At 37.6% G+C, this 17070-nt stretch overlaps 1 protein-coding gene across 33 annotated transcripts in view; it reads right to left on the reverse strand.

The window, feature by feature from the left end:
* The window catches only part of VPS13B (vacuolar protein sorting 13 homolog B), a 729842-nt gene that overhangs the window by 204669 nt on the left and 508103 nt on the right, over positions 1–17070 (reverse strand). For all 33 annotated transcript variants that reach the window (XM_085021978.1, XM_085021986.1, XM_085021974.1 and 30 more), the window contains one exon: positions 13621–14308. In XM_085021978.1, the coding sequence (XP_084878104.1) occupies positions 13621–14308 (688 nt within the window). The remainder of the gene's footprint in view (positions 1–13620; positions 14309–17070) is intronic.

Below are 17070 nucleotides of genomic sequence, written 5' to 3' on the forward strand. Positions count from 1 at the left end.
GAGGAGATTTCCTGGCTTGAAATCCCAAGCCTGGAGCCCACAGGAAGAGAAAGAGGAAAAGATTAAAATGGCTGCTAGCATGTGTGACCATCAGTGTCCACTGGCTCTTATTTCTAGAACCAAATCTTCCATATCTTGCTGGAAGGAAGTGCATTCTTGCTATGTAATGATGCTAATCAGCAGATGATATGTGAAATACCATGTCAATGAATTCCTTTTATTTCCAGGCTGTTCTGTATTACTCTTCATCTCGTTACTATGTTGTGTTCAACTCTAAATGTGGGTTTCAGACATGTAACAGGATACATAATTAAAATTCAGAGCAAGAAAACAGAGTGTGTTGTCCAGCCAAAAAATGTAGTCATATATATTCAAGGAAGATCAACTTAATCTCAACTCTAAGTCTCTGCTTTGAGTAAAGTCTTGGTTCTGTACTACTGAAAGCCAAGTCAGTGGTTATAAATGATTTCTCCCTTTTTTCCTTCACTTTGAGTAAATGTTGATGATTAAAACCAGTGTTAAAAGGGCCAGGACACTAATCATTTTCTCATGTCCAAAAAGGAAAGTCTATTAAGCTCTCCCTTCCACTGCTAATAACTACAGAAGTCCCAACTAGTAGTTAAATATTCCAAGGCATTTCATAATTATTATCTCATTTGGAGCTCAGACGAAATCATTAAGCTACAAAGACCAGATATCATTGTAAAAGTATGCCCTGTTTTATTGCACTTAGCTTTATTATGCTTTTCCGATATTGCATTTTTTACACATTGAAGGTTTGTGGCAACTCTGTGTTGAGCAAGTCTACTGATGCCATCTTCCCAAAAGCACTTGATTGCTTTGTATCTTTGTGTCACATTTTGGTAATTCCCCCAATATTTCAAAATTTTTCATTATTTTATTTGTTATGGTGATCAATGATCTTTGATGTTACTATTGTAACTGTTTAGGGTGCCACATGCCATGCCCATATAAGACAATGGACTTAATCCATAAGTGTTGCATGTGTTCTGACCGCACCACTGAATGGTCATTCCTCCATTATTCTCCCTTTTCTCAGGCCTCCGTATTCCCCAAGACACAACAATATTGAAATTAGGTCAATTAATAATTTTACAATGGCCTCTGAGTACTAAAGTGAAAGGAAGTGTTGCACATCTCTCACTTTAAATAAAAAACTAGAAAAGATTAGGCTTAGTGAGGAAGGCACAGAGGAAGCTGAGATGCGCCAAAAGCCAGGCCTCTTGCACCACTTAGCCAAGTTGGAAACGCAAAGAAAAGTTCATGAGGGAAATTAAATGTGCTCCTTCACCGAACACATAAATAATAAGAACGTGAAACAGACTTAATGCTGATATGGACAAAGTTTTACTGCTCTGGATAGATGCTCAAGCCAGCCACAACACTTCCTAAACCAAAGCCTAATCCAGAGCAAAGCCCTAATTCTCTTCAGTTTTATAAAAGCTGAAAGAGGTGTGGGGGCTGCAGAAGAACAGTTTGAAGCTAGCAGAAGATGTTTTACGAGGTTTAAGGAAATAAGCTACCTCCGTAACATAAAGGTACAAGGTAAAGCAGCAGTGCTGTTGGAGAAGATGTAGCAAGTTATTCAGAAGATCTAGTTAAGATAAGTAATGAAGGTGGCTGCAACAAACAACAGATTTTCTTTTTTTCTTTTTTTATGGCATATCAAAGCTCCTGGGCCAGGGATCAAATTTGAGCTGCATTGCAACCTATGCTACAGCTACAGCTACAGCAATGCCAGGTCCTTATCCCACTGCGCTGGGTTGGTGATTGAACGCAATGCCACAGAGATAAGCTGGATTGTTAACCTACGGCACCTCAGAAGGAACTCCCAAACAACAAATATTCAGAGTAGATGAAACACCTTTCTATTGGAAGAAAATGCCATCTAGGACTTTCATAGCTAAAGAGGAAAAGTCAATTCCTGGTTTCAAAGCTTCAAAGGACAGGCTGATTCTCTTATTAGGGGACAATGCAGTTGGTGACTTGAAGGTGAAGCCAATGCTCTTTTCCCATTCTGAAAATTCTAGGGTCCTTAAGAATTATGCTAAATCTACTGTGCCTGTGTTCTAAAAATGAAACAACAAGGCCTGGATGATAGCATATCTGTTTATAACATAGTTTATGGAATATCTTAAGCCCACTGTTGAGACCTATTGCTTAGAAAAAAAAAAGATTCCTTTTAAAACACTGCTGCTGCATTCCTTTCAAATGACTGCTCACTGACAATGCACCTGGTTACCTTAGCCCTCTGATGGAGATGTAAAAGATTAATGTTGTTTTCATGTTTGCTAACACAACATTCATTCTGTAGCCAATAGACCAAGGAGTCATTTCAACTTTCAAGTTTTATTATTTAAGAAATACATTTCATAAAACTGATGGATCTGGACAAAGCAAATTAAAATCTTCTGGAAAGGATTCACCATTCTGGATGCCATTAACAACCTTTGTGATTCATGGGAAGAGGTCAAAATATCAACATTAATAGGAGTTGGGAAGAAGTTGATTCCAATCCTCACGGATGACTTTGAGGGGTTCAATACTTTAGTGGAGGAAGTAATTGCAGATGTGATGGAAATAGCAAGAGAACTAGAATTAGAGGTAGAGCCTGAAGATGTGGCTGAATCACTATAATCTCATGATAAAACTAATGGATGAGGAGTTTCTTCCTATGGATGAGCCAAAAAAAAAAAAAAAGCTTCTTGAGATGGAATCTACTCTTGGTGAAGATCCTGTGACACTGCTGAAATGACAACAAAGCATTTAGAACATAAACTTAGTTGATAAAGCAGCGGTAGGGTCTGAAATGACTGACTTCAATTTTGAAAGAAATTCTTCTATGGGTAAAACGCTATCAAGCAGCATTCCATGCTACAGAGAAATTCTGTGTGAAAGGAAGAGCCAATCAATGCAACAAACTTCATTTTTATCTTACTTTAAGAACCTGCCACACACATGAAAAGATGCTCAACTCTGCTAATTATTAGAGAAATATAAAGCAAAACTACAATGAGATGTCACTTCACACCAGTCAGAATGGCCAACATCAAAAAAATCTACAAATAATATGCTAGGGAGGGTGTGGAGAAAAGGGAATTCTCCTTCACTGTTGGTGGAATGAAAATTGGTACAGCCACTATAGAAAACAGTATGGAGATTCCTCAAAAAACTATAAACAGAGCTGCCATATGATTCAGCAATCCCTGGATATATCCCAGGCAAAACTATAATTTGTAAAGATATATACACCCCTATGCTCATAGCAGCAATATTTATAATAACCAAGACATGGAAACAACCTAAATGCCCACTGATAAATGAATGGATAAAGAGGGTATGGTACTTTTATACAATGGAATATCATTTGGCCGCATAAAAGAATGAAACAATGAATGCCATTTGCACAACATGGTTGGACCTAGAGATTTTTATACTAAGCAAAGTAAGTCAGAAACAGAAAGGCAAATACCATATGCTATCACTTATATGTGGAATCTAAAATACGACTCAAATCAACATATCTATGAAATAAAAACAGACTCACAGATACAGAGAACAGACTTGTAGTTGCCAAGGGTATGGGGGTAGGAGAGGGAAGAATTAGGAAATTGGGATTAGCAGAGGCAAACTATTATATATGGGATGGATAAACGATGGATAAACAACAAGGTCCTACTGCATAGCACAGAGAACTATATTCAAATCCTGCGACAAGCCATAATGGAAAAGAATATGAAAAAGAATATAGATGCATAACTAGGTCACTCTGCTATACAGCAGAAATTAATACAATGTTGTAAATCAACTATAATTCAATAAAACTTGGAAAAAAAGAAAAGAAAAAAGAAACTGCCACAGCCACCCCAACCTGCAGCATCACCGCCCTGATCAGACAGCAGCCATCAACATCAAGGCAAGACCCTCCACCAGCAAAAAGGTCAGAACTTGCTGAAGTCTCAGATGACGATTAGCATTTGGAGCAATAAAGTATTTTTTAATTAAGTATGTACATTATGTTTAGATGTAATGCCACTGCACACTTAATAGTCTATACTACAGTGTGAATGAAACTTTTATATGTACTGGGAAACCAAACAATTTGTGTAACTTGTTTCACTGCAATATTTGCCTTATTGCAGTGGTCAAGAAAACAAACTCACAATATCTCTGAGGTATACCTGTATCTATTTTAGAGATAAGGAAACTAAAGCACCAAGAAATTTAGTTATTTGCACGAAAGGGCCTGGGCATTAGAACCAAGCCTACAAGTCAAAGTTTCTGATTTCCATACCAAAACTCTTGCCCATACATTAATTCCCCTCACTGGAAGGATGACTTCTTAACTTTCTCACTGCAACTCTCCCTGTGTGAGGTACTAAAGTGCCTACTTACTTGCTGATTCCTGTCAAAGTAATAACTTCAATTTACATTACCGGCCAGCAAGAAATGTTCCTAGCAGCTAAATTTTCAGATGAATGTTCAAGTTGTGATCATTATGACATTAAAGTCCACAGGTTAATTCTAAGCCTTTCCAGGGACATTAGCAAAACCGTTAATTCTAAAGAGACATGTAAGTCAATCCTTCTCTTAAAGTCACAATAACTAAATGAAATCAAGATATGATTTATGAGGTGTTAGAAGCCAGTTTATGATTTTTCTAACTGTTGGTTTACTCAAATGTCTTTGGCACATTTTCTGCAGACCGACTTATGAAAGAGGTCAAGAAGCCAATTATTATAGCTGAACATTTTCAAACTACACAATAATTGTAATTGCACTGAAATGATGTGATTTTTTGTTTTTGGCCCATTACAACTTAAAGATATTAACAATGATGATAAAAGCAATAACAACCATAATGTTAACATTCATTGAGCTTTGTGCTACACACTTAGCCTAGTGCTTCACATACATTATTTAATCCTCACAGCAACCCCAGGAGGTTGCTACCAGTATTATCCCCATATTAAAGATAAGGAGCTGAGGCTTAGAGAGGTTAAGTAACTTGCCCAAGGTCACACAGCTGTTTGTAGCAGAACTGGGATCAGAGCTCAAGACTGAATGACTCCAAATCTTGACCTGTTAATGAACTCTCTTCCATGTTTGCCTCTGAACTGAACCTAAAGTCATATCTAATATCTGTAAAACTTTAAAATGAAAAAAGTGTCCCATACTAGAAATGTCATGGCATGGATGCTTTGTCCTACACAGAGGTTGTATTATTACCTGCTTTTTCAGTAAGGTCAATTCTAATCAACTAGTTTCTGTATTTTAGTCTAGCTGATGTTTGAAAAATTACAATAAGGTAAAAAGATTGCAAGAGGGCAGAAGCAACTGTTTATAAACTAGTTTGTTAGTTCCTAGCACCCATTAGTGAGTAAAATGATACTGGAATGACTGACTGTGTCCTGAGGAAGTAAGGGATGGGGGGATTAGTTAAATTCCCTCAGAATGGTTCAACTCCTTCGCAAGTGACCAGATGGCACAGTCATTTTTTCAAAAACAAACAAAAAGCCCCAAACAAACTAGAAGAAAAATGACTTTTTGAGGCTGCCTTGGGCTGCATAGTCAAGATATGAGGCAATTTCAAATCTGGACTCCATTACCTCAAACAAAACAAATACCGATTTTTAAATATTTATAAACACAACTAATATGATTATGTTAAAGCAACTACATACATCTTTATTTAAATGAGAATTGCCAATATTACAGCTGCTACATGTAAAGGTGCTGGCAGAAGATCTCATTTTTGTTAGAGGTTGCTCCAAGTTAGAAGGGCATGGAAATAGACCATTTAACATTTTAGGAAAAACCTGTTAACTCATAGATCTACTTGGACTAGATGAAAATCACTTATAGGCTATTAGTATTAATAGTCATAAAAGAAGTTCAAATTGATAATTTAGACTTTAAATAATTTGCCATTTTAAAAAAATTATGGAGTAACACAAAGCACTATATATACATTTTCAGGTATAGCTAGCATAATTTAACGTCACTAAAATGCACTTATTGGGGGTTATAATTTTTTATAATACTTTCAAAATCATAAGCAATTCTCATCATTCTTATTCCACCTCAAGTTTCTCAAATAGAGGTACAAGTATACAAATTGATTCCCTTTTATTGTGGATAACATCCCATACAGAATTAGGTTTCTAATATACATGTGTATAGATGATATATATGATACACACATATGTATATATATTAGTCACAGGAGCTGAGAAGGCAGATTGACATGAGGAACAATGAGTTTCACAGCATTTCCTCTTCTAACTTGATTTTATAATGTGTGAAAGAATATCCCAATGAAACACATTGAGTGAACACTATCACCCTGCTTTGAGTATTTGGGTATGGACTCTGCCTAATGGCGACATGGGTAGAGTCAAGTTAATGCTGACAACTCCCTGGGAACAGTAATTATTCATTACAATATACTTAACTGATCTGTACTCACAGATGTAAAGATATTAAAGTATCACTTTTGGAGGAAATCCTGTATTAAGTTTCTCAGAAAACCATGGTTCTACTAATGGACTAGAAAATATGTGTGTTATCTTAAAATTGCAGGATTTCTAGTGCCAGCCCAAATTAGAATAAGCTCATCACAGCCCGACTCTCATGCTGCTTAAATTAAAACTCAAGGAAAAATACAAAACACAAATACCTGAGGACTCCGAAAAATAAATAAGAAAAATGAAGATTGCGAAGGGGAATTAAACTGACATGATCCAATAGTGGTGAGTTTTCCATTTTGTTTTGGTTTGATTTTCCTCTTTTTTTCTCATGACTTTGACTTGAGAGTGAGTCTTAAGTTGTGGTGCACAGTGATATATAGCAACGACAGCCAAAAAGCCCAACAGAAATCCTGTCTGGAAGAAAAGGCCCATGTGGTTTCAAGACTCCCAGGGAAACAAGATGCTTTTTCTTTTTCTTTTTCCTTTCCTAGTTTTGCCCCAAGGGTGGGCACAGTGAGTGTGTGTGTGTGTGTGTGTGTGTGTGTGTGTGTGTGTATGTGTGGTGAAGAGACAGAGCAGTGGCTGTGTTGAGGAGGCAGTGACACAAACATTTAAGACTTCATGGAGGTATTATAACTGTTTCATGAGGTAAAGGTAAACATACTTGAAATGAATGGAAATATAGAAGTTCTCAGAAGAGAAATAGAAAGTACCAAGTGGAGATGTTAGGACAGAAAAATCTAATAGAAGTCATACAGTATGAAGACAGAGAGGGAAAAAGAAAGAATAATGAATGGAGTCTTAGGGATTTGAGAGATAATATAAAAAAGTTTAACTCTGGAGTCCCAAAAGGAGAGGATAAAGACTGGAGCAAAAAAATATCTAAAGATACAATAGCCAAAAAATTCCTAAATTTTTAGAGTCAAGAAACTGAGAGAAACACAAAGAGGATAAATGTAAAGAAATCAAGCCCAGACATCACATAGTAAACCTACAGAAGACCAAAGATAAAGAAAAAATCTTGAAAGCAAGTACAGAAAAAACAACACATTACATATACAGAAAGAACGATTGGAATTTTTATGAATTTCTCATCAGAAAACACAGAGGATAAAGACAGTTGGAACAATATCTCTAAAGTGCTGAAAGAAATGTCAACCTAGAATTCTATATCCTGCAAAAATATCCTTCAGGAATGAGAAATAGAAAAAATACTCCCAGATGATTGGAAATTATAAGAATTCATTGCTAGCAGGCCTGCTTTAAAAGAAATGCTAGAGATGTTCTTAATGTTGAAGGTAAATGTATGAGAGGAAAACTTGAAACTTCAGGAATGAAGGAAGTACTCTCGACAATGGTAAATACCTGGGAAATATAAAAATATGCTCTTTTCTCCTCTCTAGTTCTTTAAAATAGGATTATAAGGCTTTTGCATTTTCCACAAAGTAATAAAATATTACCACTAAACTGACTGATTATGAAAGGTTAAGATGTATACTGGACACCTCAGAGGAACCGCTCACATACATTACAAAGACATGCAGCCAAAAAGCAAACAGATACATGAAATAGAATACTAAAAATTATTCTGAATTGCATCTAGAGTTGAATCTACTATTACTTAGGGAAAAAAAAAAAAAGAGTAGTACTATTTCAATCCTTGAAATCCAAGCAGTTTTCCTTAAAACCTCCCATACAAATGATTCTAAGCTTTTCGAAATTGCTTCTCTGCAAATGGAAGTTACAGCTCCTACTTAACTTTGTTTCACAGCCCTTCATGTCATGAAGATCCATATCCTGTTAAACTTTCACCATTAATCATAACAAGAATAATTATTAAATGATGAGAGATGCCTGGAGGTTGAAACTGGGTCTCGTTCTTTGTTCCTCAGCATCTTGAACATGGCTGATAAATAGCTAGTGTTCAAGTGGGATAAATAAATGACTGTGCCCAAAGACTTTATGAATGTAGAAATGAAAGCACAATAAAGATTAGAGGTTCATACTAAAGTAATATCAAGGTGATTGTACAAAATATGAGGGTGTGATTTTAAAAACCATGTTGATTAATTGAGTTATCTTCAGCTATTACACTATACGCCAACAATGGTCAAAGGATCTTTAGTATTTGCGTTCAGCGTATCTTCACTGCAATCTCCTAAACATGTCAAATAAAAACCACATCATCATAATGTGATGTTAAAGGTACTTCCATCTTTTCAGAATTACCCAGAGCCATGCTTTAACAAGGAATAAAGTCAGTGATAAGTGGCCCTTACCATTTTTATGATTCTAGTGAATTAGAGAATCCAAACCTCTGAGATGACCAGGGCCTTAAAGGTCCCCTGTGTATGAATTCTTTTGCAACATTCTTCTCAGTTCCCTCATTAATTAATGAGTTCGGTAAAATCTTTGACATGTTCATTTTATATTTACGAAAGAATTATGATTTTTCAGAAAATTATCCTCTGAACGTAAGTCATTTTATTTATTTATTTATTTTGGCCATTTCCATGGCCTGTGGAAGTTCCCCGGCAGGGGATCTAAATCGAGCCACAGCAGCACCCTGGGCCACTGCAGCCATAAGGCCAGAACCTTAACCTGCTACCCCACAATGGAACTCTGATAACTTTAAAAAGAGTGAAACAAAATCCTTTCTTTACTTTTTGTTCCATATGATTTCCTTACAAAGGAACATTAGCACATGTAATGATGGTTTGTGACTTTCATGTAAAACAGTAAACAATTACATGCTATTGTGCTAGATATTTTTTTTTAAACAATCAAATGTTTTTGTGCTCTTAAAAAAGAAAACCCATTACATCCATAACAACCCCAGGCATGTCTGAAATGCTGAAATTAGGCAGTCACTGAAATGTACATACATGCTGAAAGTGCTGTTGGCTGGCTGAAACTTGAGTTACCTTATAAAAAAGGATTATTTTTAGTATCAGGAGGAAAAAGTATGAACACTATAGAAAGTCATAATATGTTGTTTCTTTCATTTTTAAATTATGATGCCTTTAACTTTTCCTCGATCCTTCTTAGAAAGTTAGCTTCCTGGAAATACTCCTTTTGTCCCTCCAATTAAGCCCTTCACTTTAGAACCCAGAAATGCACCTGGCCACCTCCGTCTCACTGCTCCTCCTCCCCATGAGTGTTAATGTTATAGTTACTCATATTTTTCTCTTTTTTCTTACCCACATAGTTACTGTTTCAGGGCTTCAAAAGAATCCTGGACATGGAACACTGCTTTCTTCAGGATGAAAAATGCTACATAAAGTGGTTCTGGATAACTAAATTGGTTATGGGACTCAGCTAGTTCGTTCAAGTGGACCAAATTAGAATAGAAATTCCTCATGTCAGTCTTTGAAAAATAACTTCATTAACATTTAATAAAATTTATGTATTTAAAATATTGAATAAACTAATTAGTGCTCTACCAAAGCATCAAAAGAAAATTTGCATCTTTAAAATAAGTCAAAATGGGAGTTCCCGTGGTGGCTCAGTGGTTAACGAATCTGACTAGAAACCATGAGGTTGTGGGTTCGATCCCTAGCCTTGCTCAGTGGGTTAAGGATCTGGCGTTGCCTTAAGCTGTGGTGTATGTTGCAGACACGGCTCGGATCCTGTGTTGCTGTGGCTCTGGCCTAGGCCGTAAAAAAAGTCAAAATGAATTTTTATTTTATTTTTTTTTGCTTTTTTAGGGCCGCACCTGCAGCATATGGAAGTCCCCCGGCTAGGGGTCAAATTGGAGCTGTAGCTGTGGGCCTATACCACTGTCACAGCAACATGGGATCCAAGCTGCATCTGTAACCCACCACAGCTCACAGCAACACTGGATCCTTTAACCCACTGAGCGAGGCCAGGGATCGAACCCGCATCCTCATGAGTACTAGCTGAGTTCATTATCACTGAGCCACGACGGAAACTCCTTAAAATATATTTTAATCTAATAGGGTAGTAGCTTACGGATGTCAATTTCTTAGGCTAAAGCTAGTTTAAGTGTTTTTAGAAAGCTAAGAATGGAGAGACAAATTCCAAATTATAGATGATTAAACTTTAGAACTGGAATGAACCTTTTCATGTCTATTATAATCATCACATTTTACACATAAGGAAACAGAGACCCAAAGAAGTGAACTGCCTGGCTAACATCACTGCTAATTAATAGCAGGGTCAATATTAAATCCCAGGCTTTCTGCTTCCTAGTTTAGTAATCTATTTTATATTAACAACAACTGAAGCAGTAACAGCAAACAGTTGTGAGGGCCTCTACTAGCTAGTCTCAATGAGAAATACATTCATGAATTATCTCTTTTCAGTTTCACAATCGTAAGATAGATACATAGATAGATACACATAGATAGATAGATACACATCTTGTAAGTGGCAAGTGTTAGAATTTCAACTCAGGTTTACGGGATTCCCGTTGTGGCACAGCAGAAACAAATCCGACTGGGAACCATGAGGTTGCAGGTTCGATCCCTGGCCTCACTCAGAGGGCCAAGGATCTGGCGTTGCCATGAGCTGTGGTGTAGGTCTCAGTTGCTGTGACTCTGGCGTAGACTGGCAGCTATAGCTCTGATTAGACCCCTAGCCTGGGAACCTCCACATGCGAGTTTCAACTCAGGTTTGTCTGTCATTTTACCAAGAGAGGCTGTACTGTGTAGTCAGGTCATGGAGAATTATAACATGCACAAATTCACCAGTTAAAATACAGAAAGGGAACCATTCACATGGTCTGCAGGGGGACAGTGGAGGTTGACTGACAATGGCAATTCACATCTTTTTCTCCACTCCAGGGAGCCATATAGGTTGAAAGCCCAGACTCAGGAGTCCAGTGAATCTTGGTTTTGAGTTTTAGCTCTGTTTGTTGTTAGATCTGTAATCTTGGAAAAGTTACTTAATTTCTCCAAGCTTTCATTTCGTTATATGTAAGATGGAAATGTGTTTCCCAAGGAGTTGCTATGAAGATTAAATGAGATACTGTATTTCAAGCAATTGGTACAATGTCTGGCACAGACTGAACACTCAATAGTTGCTAGCTATATTTTTTGAATGGTCATTAAATTTTAACTATTTGCTTTCTGACAAATTTTTCCAAATCACTAAATTTGCTTTTAAAAAAACATGATAATTTATATTGATGACTCTTTATCTGGATAGGGTAAACACCCAAGTAGATGCTTTTTGTGTAAGAAAAGGCATCCATAGGAATATTATGTAAAGGATGCTCTTAGGAGGTATGTGAGACTTTTCCTCTCACAGGTAAATCCCCTATACTGAATCTGGCCCATAGCTTTCACTCTAAACTTCATCTAATGAAATTGGGTTCCATGTTGGTCTGCGTATAATGACTTTTTTAAACAAAAAATATTTTATTATTTCAACCTAGGAACCAGTTATAATTGAAATGCACACCTCTGCTATGAGCCCTGATAACTTTGCTGAACTGAGTATCAATATTTCCTAGTAGAGGCTGCTGAAGCCACTTGCCCATGAAGCAACTGCCCCTGAAGGCACTTAAAGAGGGGCTTGAAATTAACTTTTATGCTCACAATCCTACATCTACTTTTTGTCAATGCTAAGCAGACATCCAAACAGTTACCAGGTATATAGGCCTGAGTCCTTGATTCATAACATCAACAACCTCAGCACCACTCCCGTCTCCAGTGACCCTGAAGTACCCTTTACATTATAGGTACTCTAAATAAGAACATATTTGAAGAAGAGGGACAGTGGTTGCTGGTAACTGTTTAACAACCAGTACTTAGAGTAGGAGAGCTGATCGACAGCATTTACCAGTATCTGTGGTGGAAATACTCTCACTATGGCCAATTTAGGCTACCAGTGGTTTAACAACTGCCTTTTAAAGTTCCGAAAAATGTAAGTCAGCTCTTCTGAGCCAGTAGGAGCCAGCTCCAGCACACTACTGGAGAAAGGGCTGGCAGGCAGCCTAGGAGGTAACTCTAGGTTACTCCTTCTTTATAACTGGCCAGCATCCTCTTTCTCAAGTAGAGGACTTGACCTATTCCTCAGTAAGAGCCAAGGGACTTCTCTGACCCAAGTTCTCTGGGCTGAATCCTAATTCTGATACCTGCCATCTACTCTCCAGGAGCCTGCGGTGTAAAATGACTATCCTTAATGCCAAGAATGAACCAATGTGACTTCCACATTGGGCAAATTCTCCAAATGCCTGCTTAGATGGGACCACCTGAGAACTAAAATAAAATGCCTGAATTATACCTGAGCGTGCTAGGGCCCTCTTCCAATCCCAGATCTTAGATAATCCTGGTCCCCTCTCTGGAGCCTTTCTGGCCAAATCTTTAATTCTCTATTAACTCAGGAAAAAGGTCTCTATACCTTGTTTGGCGCTGTTTGTATTACTCTTGTCACTTAACCGCCCATATGTCTTAAATCTGAACTTCTGATCACTTTCCTAGTCTCAACAAGCAACAAGCTTCAGAAGTTCAACATAATTATTACATGACGCTCTTCTCTCTGATTATAAGGAAGGTGTGGACAGGCCAACAAGAGCCAGTTGTGAAGACCGCTAAAAAACATGTTGTGGATGTATAAAAATCTTGAAGTCATCTCACTTTACTATGAAACCTTCCCCAATACATGTACTATTATGCTGTTACAGCAGCATGATTAGAGCAAAAGAATACCAAAGCAATAAACTTCATTTTCTAAGGTTTTTCTTTTCCTTTTTTTTTTTACCTGAATAGCTGCATTAACATGGAAAGCAATAACTACGGGCCATTAACATGAAGAGGAAAAAAAAAAAGCACCCCCCCCACCAAACCCCCTTTGCTTCCCAATCACTAGAAATTGTTAGGCATTTCAATAGCCTAGAAAGAGTCCCTGTTCCATTCAGCTCCTGAAAAAAAATTTCAGAGGCCTCGCAAGAACGCTAAGGCTAAGCCCTGTTATATTTCAAACATTTACTTAAACATGATTCAGCTGTGGGACATCAACTTTACATATTGACATATTCTGTAGAGAAAAGAAGGCTTCCCTGGTCTGCCTGCTGGCTTCTGTTTGATCAATCTCGAAATTCTGAGAATAAAACATATTATGTAGTAGCAGTCATTGGCACCCCAGTAAACCTGAAAGCTCTTACCTGTACATTTGTAATCAGAGGCTACTCCTTTAAGCACAGCATCAAAAATGGATACTTCCACTCGCTGCTTTCTGTGGTGGCAACTCAGAAGCAAAGAAGGCTGGGATACAATAAAGTACAAAAAGGGTTCTAGCTGCAAGTCACCGGTTCCTCTCCGTCCAGGCTGCCGAACAATAGTGACGCCAAGTGCTTGTCTAGCAGATGATCTTGTGGATGCATGAAGACTTTCAAGAGAGATGACCCCAATTTTTTTCCCTGAAGGAAAAGATACGTTGCTGCTTAAGAGATCATCTGCTGTGACCATGGAAATACACGCCTGGCTCGGCTTTGTGATATCTGAATCAACCTCTGGGAGATTTAATGAACTCTTGCCTGTTTTTTCATTATCCTTTTGTTCTTGTGATTTCGATTTGGGTAAGGCCGTACAGGAATAGGTCATTAGTGAGATTCTACTTGCAGTAATAAATATATCAAAAGGAATAAAATTTAGATTTTTTACAATTGATGACTGGCGGGAGGGACGCGCAATGCGATGCTGACTGGTACCACTGTGCTGCTCTATTTGCACTATTCTGATTTTAACACTGTCGCTGCCGATTCCACTGTCCTGAGCACCACTGTATCGAGATGAGGTCTCAGCCATGCTTCCATCATATGCATCCATTTTTTTCTGTTCTTGTTTCGAGATCTATATGGAAAAATAATTAGATAATGTTAACTACCGGATTCCAAGTGTTATTACATAAATGTTATAGAAACATGTTAAAAATGGGACTAGTATAACTTAGAACAGAGTAATCATAAAAACAAAGTAGGTGCCCTTTCAAAAAATTACTCATATTAAAATGCTAAGGCAGTACTTGAGAAAAACATCCTATGTGCATTTCTATCATTAAAATATACTTTTCAGTATAAAGTTTTCTTTCTTTGCACTAATACACAGTATACATAAAAAACATGCCTTTTAAAAAATTACATTACTTAGTATTCTTTACAGTGATGTTTCAAGTAGTGTAATAAACTGTTTCCAAATCATGATTACAACTGCAATTGTATTTTAAGCAGAAGCAGTTTACGTTCTTTACCTTTGTCATTGCAAAACTGATTTATAAGATTTTCCACACTAAAAAAGAGAGGGAAAAGTCAATAGTCCTACTTTAGGAAGGACGGAGAAAACTAAAATGAATGTGTCATTCAAAATGGTATTTTCCTTTATTACAACAGAACTTGAAACAAAGGTAAATGTAAGTGATCAAGCAAAATGTAAGAAATTAAAATTCGGAGTTCCTGTCATGGCGCAGTGGTTAAAAAATCTGACTTGGAACCATGAGCTTGCAGGTTCGATCCCTGGCCTCGCTCAGTGGGTTAAGAATCCGGCGTTGCCGTGAGCTGTGGTATAGGTTGCAGACATGGCTCGGATCCTGCATTGTTGTGGCTCTGGCGTAGGCCGGTGACTACAGCTCTGATTGGACCCCTAGCCTGGGAACCTCCATGTGCCGAGAGAGTGGCCCTAGAAAAGGCTAAAAAAAAAAGAAAAGAAATTAAAATCCTAGAAGGTGGATTTTCCCTTTCTGCACTATATATATATATATATCCATTTTTTTCCCCTCAAAAATTTCTACCAATGACTGCCTAGTAGAGAAAAAGAACTTGGTGGCAGCAGTGTTGGTTACTTTGGCAGCACAACTGCAAGAGCTGCAGTTTGAGTCTTTGGTTCCCTTTTCTTAGTTTCCCAGCCATCCATGTGTGATACACTATTTGAGACATAGATATTTCACCTGCTTTTTCACTGAAGTAATACAGAGTCATTAAAGAAATCATAGAAAGTCTGAGAGAAAAACAAAATCCTCCTGATCTCCATGTTTTATCACTAAACATAACCAATGGCAATCTTTTAGTTTCTTTTCTGTCTTTTCTCCTACCTCTGCATATGTTCCCCCCACCCCACCCTTTATGGTTATAATACTGTAGAGACAAATTTGTAACCCAGTTGTTTTTCATGCTAACATACTCCTCATAAATGTCATTTTTTAAAGTTGCATAATATTTAATGTTAGGAACAATTTGTTCAACTGCATAAGTGGACGTTCAAATATTCAGTTTTTGCCAACAAACAGCTATGACAAACATCTAATAAGATTTTCTTAGGAAAGGATCCCAGAAGTAGAATTACTAGGTAAATGGTATGAAAAAGTTTAAGGTTATCAAATATTGCCAGCACTTTCCAAAAAGGCTATACTAATTTATATCATCATCAGCAATGGGAAATATAACCCAAAGTACTGTGAACTGTTCTCATTTTTTAGACTCTTTCTTAATTTGTAGGTATAGTATCATTTTCCCATATGCTACAAATTATTAAAAGTTGCTTGTGAAAATGTTAAAGGACAGTTAAATAATTCAAGACCATGATATAGTCATTACAATTTTTCAAATAATACATTTTTGCTAATTGATTTTAAAGTTGTTTAAAAAAGCATTGTTAGAAAAATCCAGTATTAGGTATCTGAAACAAAAACCAATTCATCTTGGAGTTCCCGTTGTGGTACAGTGGTAACGAACCTGACTAGTATCCATGAGGACTCGGGTTCGATCCCTGGCCTTGCTCAGTGGGTCAAGGCTCCATCATTACCATGAGCTGTGGTAGGCGGCAGATGCAGCTCTGATCTGGTGTTGCTGTGGCTATGGCTGGCAGCTGCAGCTCGGATTCAACACCTGGCCTGGAAACTTCCATATGCCGTGAGTGCGGACCTGAAAAGACAAACAAAACAAAACAAAACACCACCCACACCCAATAATCTCTTTTCGTTTAAGACACCCTTCTTTTATATTCATTGTTTTGCTTTTTAGGGCAGCAGGTGCAGCACATTGAAGTTCCCAGACTAGGGGTCAAACTGGAGCTACAGCTGCCAGCCATGGCCACAGCAATGCGGGATCCAAGCCGCTACTGTGACCTACACCACAGTTAGTGGCAACGTCGGATGCTTAACCCACTGAGTGAGGCCAGGCATTGAACCCACATCCTCATGGATACTAGTTGGATTTGTTTCTGCCGCACCACAATGGGAACTCCCTTAAACCATTCTAGCTATACCATTTGCTATTTCTCTGCCTGGAGCCCCCTTCTGCAGCTGGCAAACATTTCTCTCTCCATGAAGACTCAGAACGAATGACACTTGTCTGAGAATTGCGCTCTCAACTCTTATCCTTCTTGGTGACCATAGTACTTTACTCATACTTCTATTTTAGGATGTATTATTGTCTACTAAAATGTTCTGTGGTGGCAGTATCACATAGTGTTAAAACAATCTAAAGGTTTTGGAATCAGAAGTAGTGTCAAGTACAACACTTCCTAATTGTACAACACTGGGCAAATTACAAACCTAAGGCTATATAATCTCATCTGTAAAATGGGGATAATGAATCTGACCCCAAGGGGTTAGGATGAGG

This window comes from Sus scrofa, chromosome 4 (assembly GCF_054392235.1).
Source record: "Sus scrofa isolate SSC_HxYL_T2T_F1_AM1 chromosome 4, Sscrofa_HxYL_maternal_Yorkshire_Landrace_v2.0, whole genome shotgun sequence".
Taxonomy (NCBI): domain Eukaryota; kingdom Metazoa; phylum Chordata; class Mammalia; order Artiodactyla; family Suidae; genus Sus; species Sus scrofa.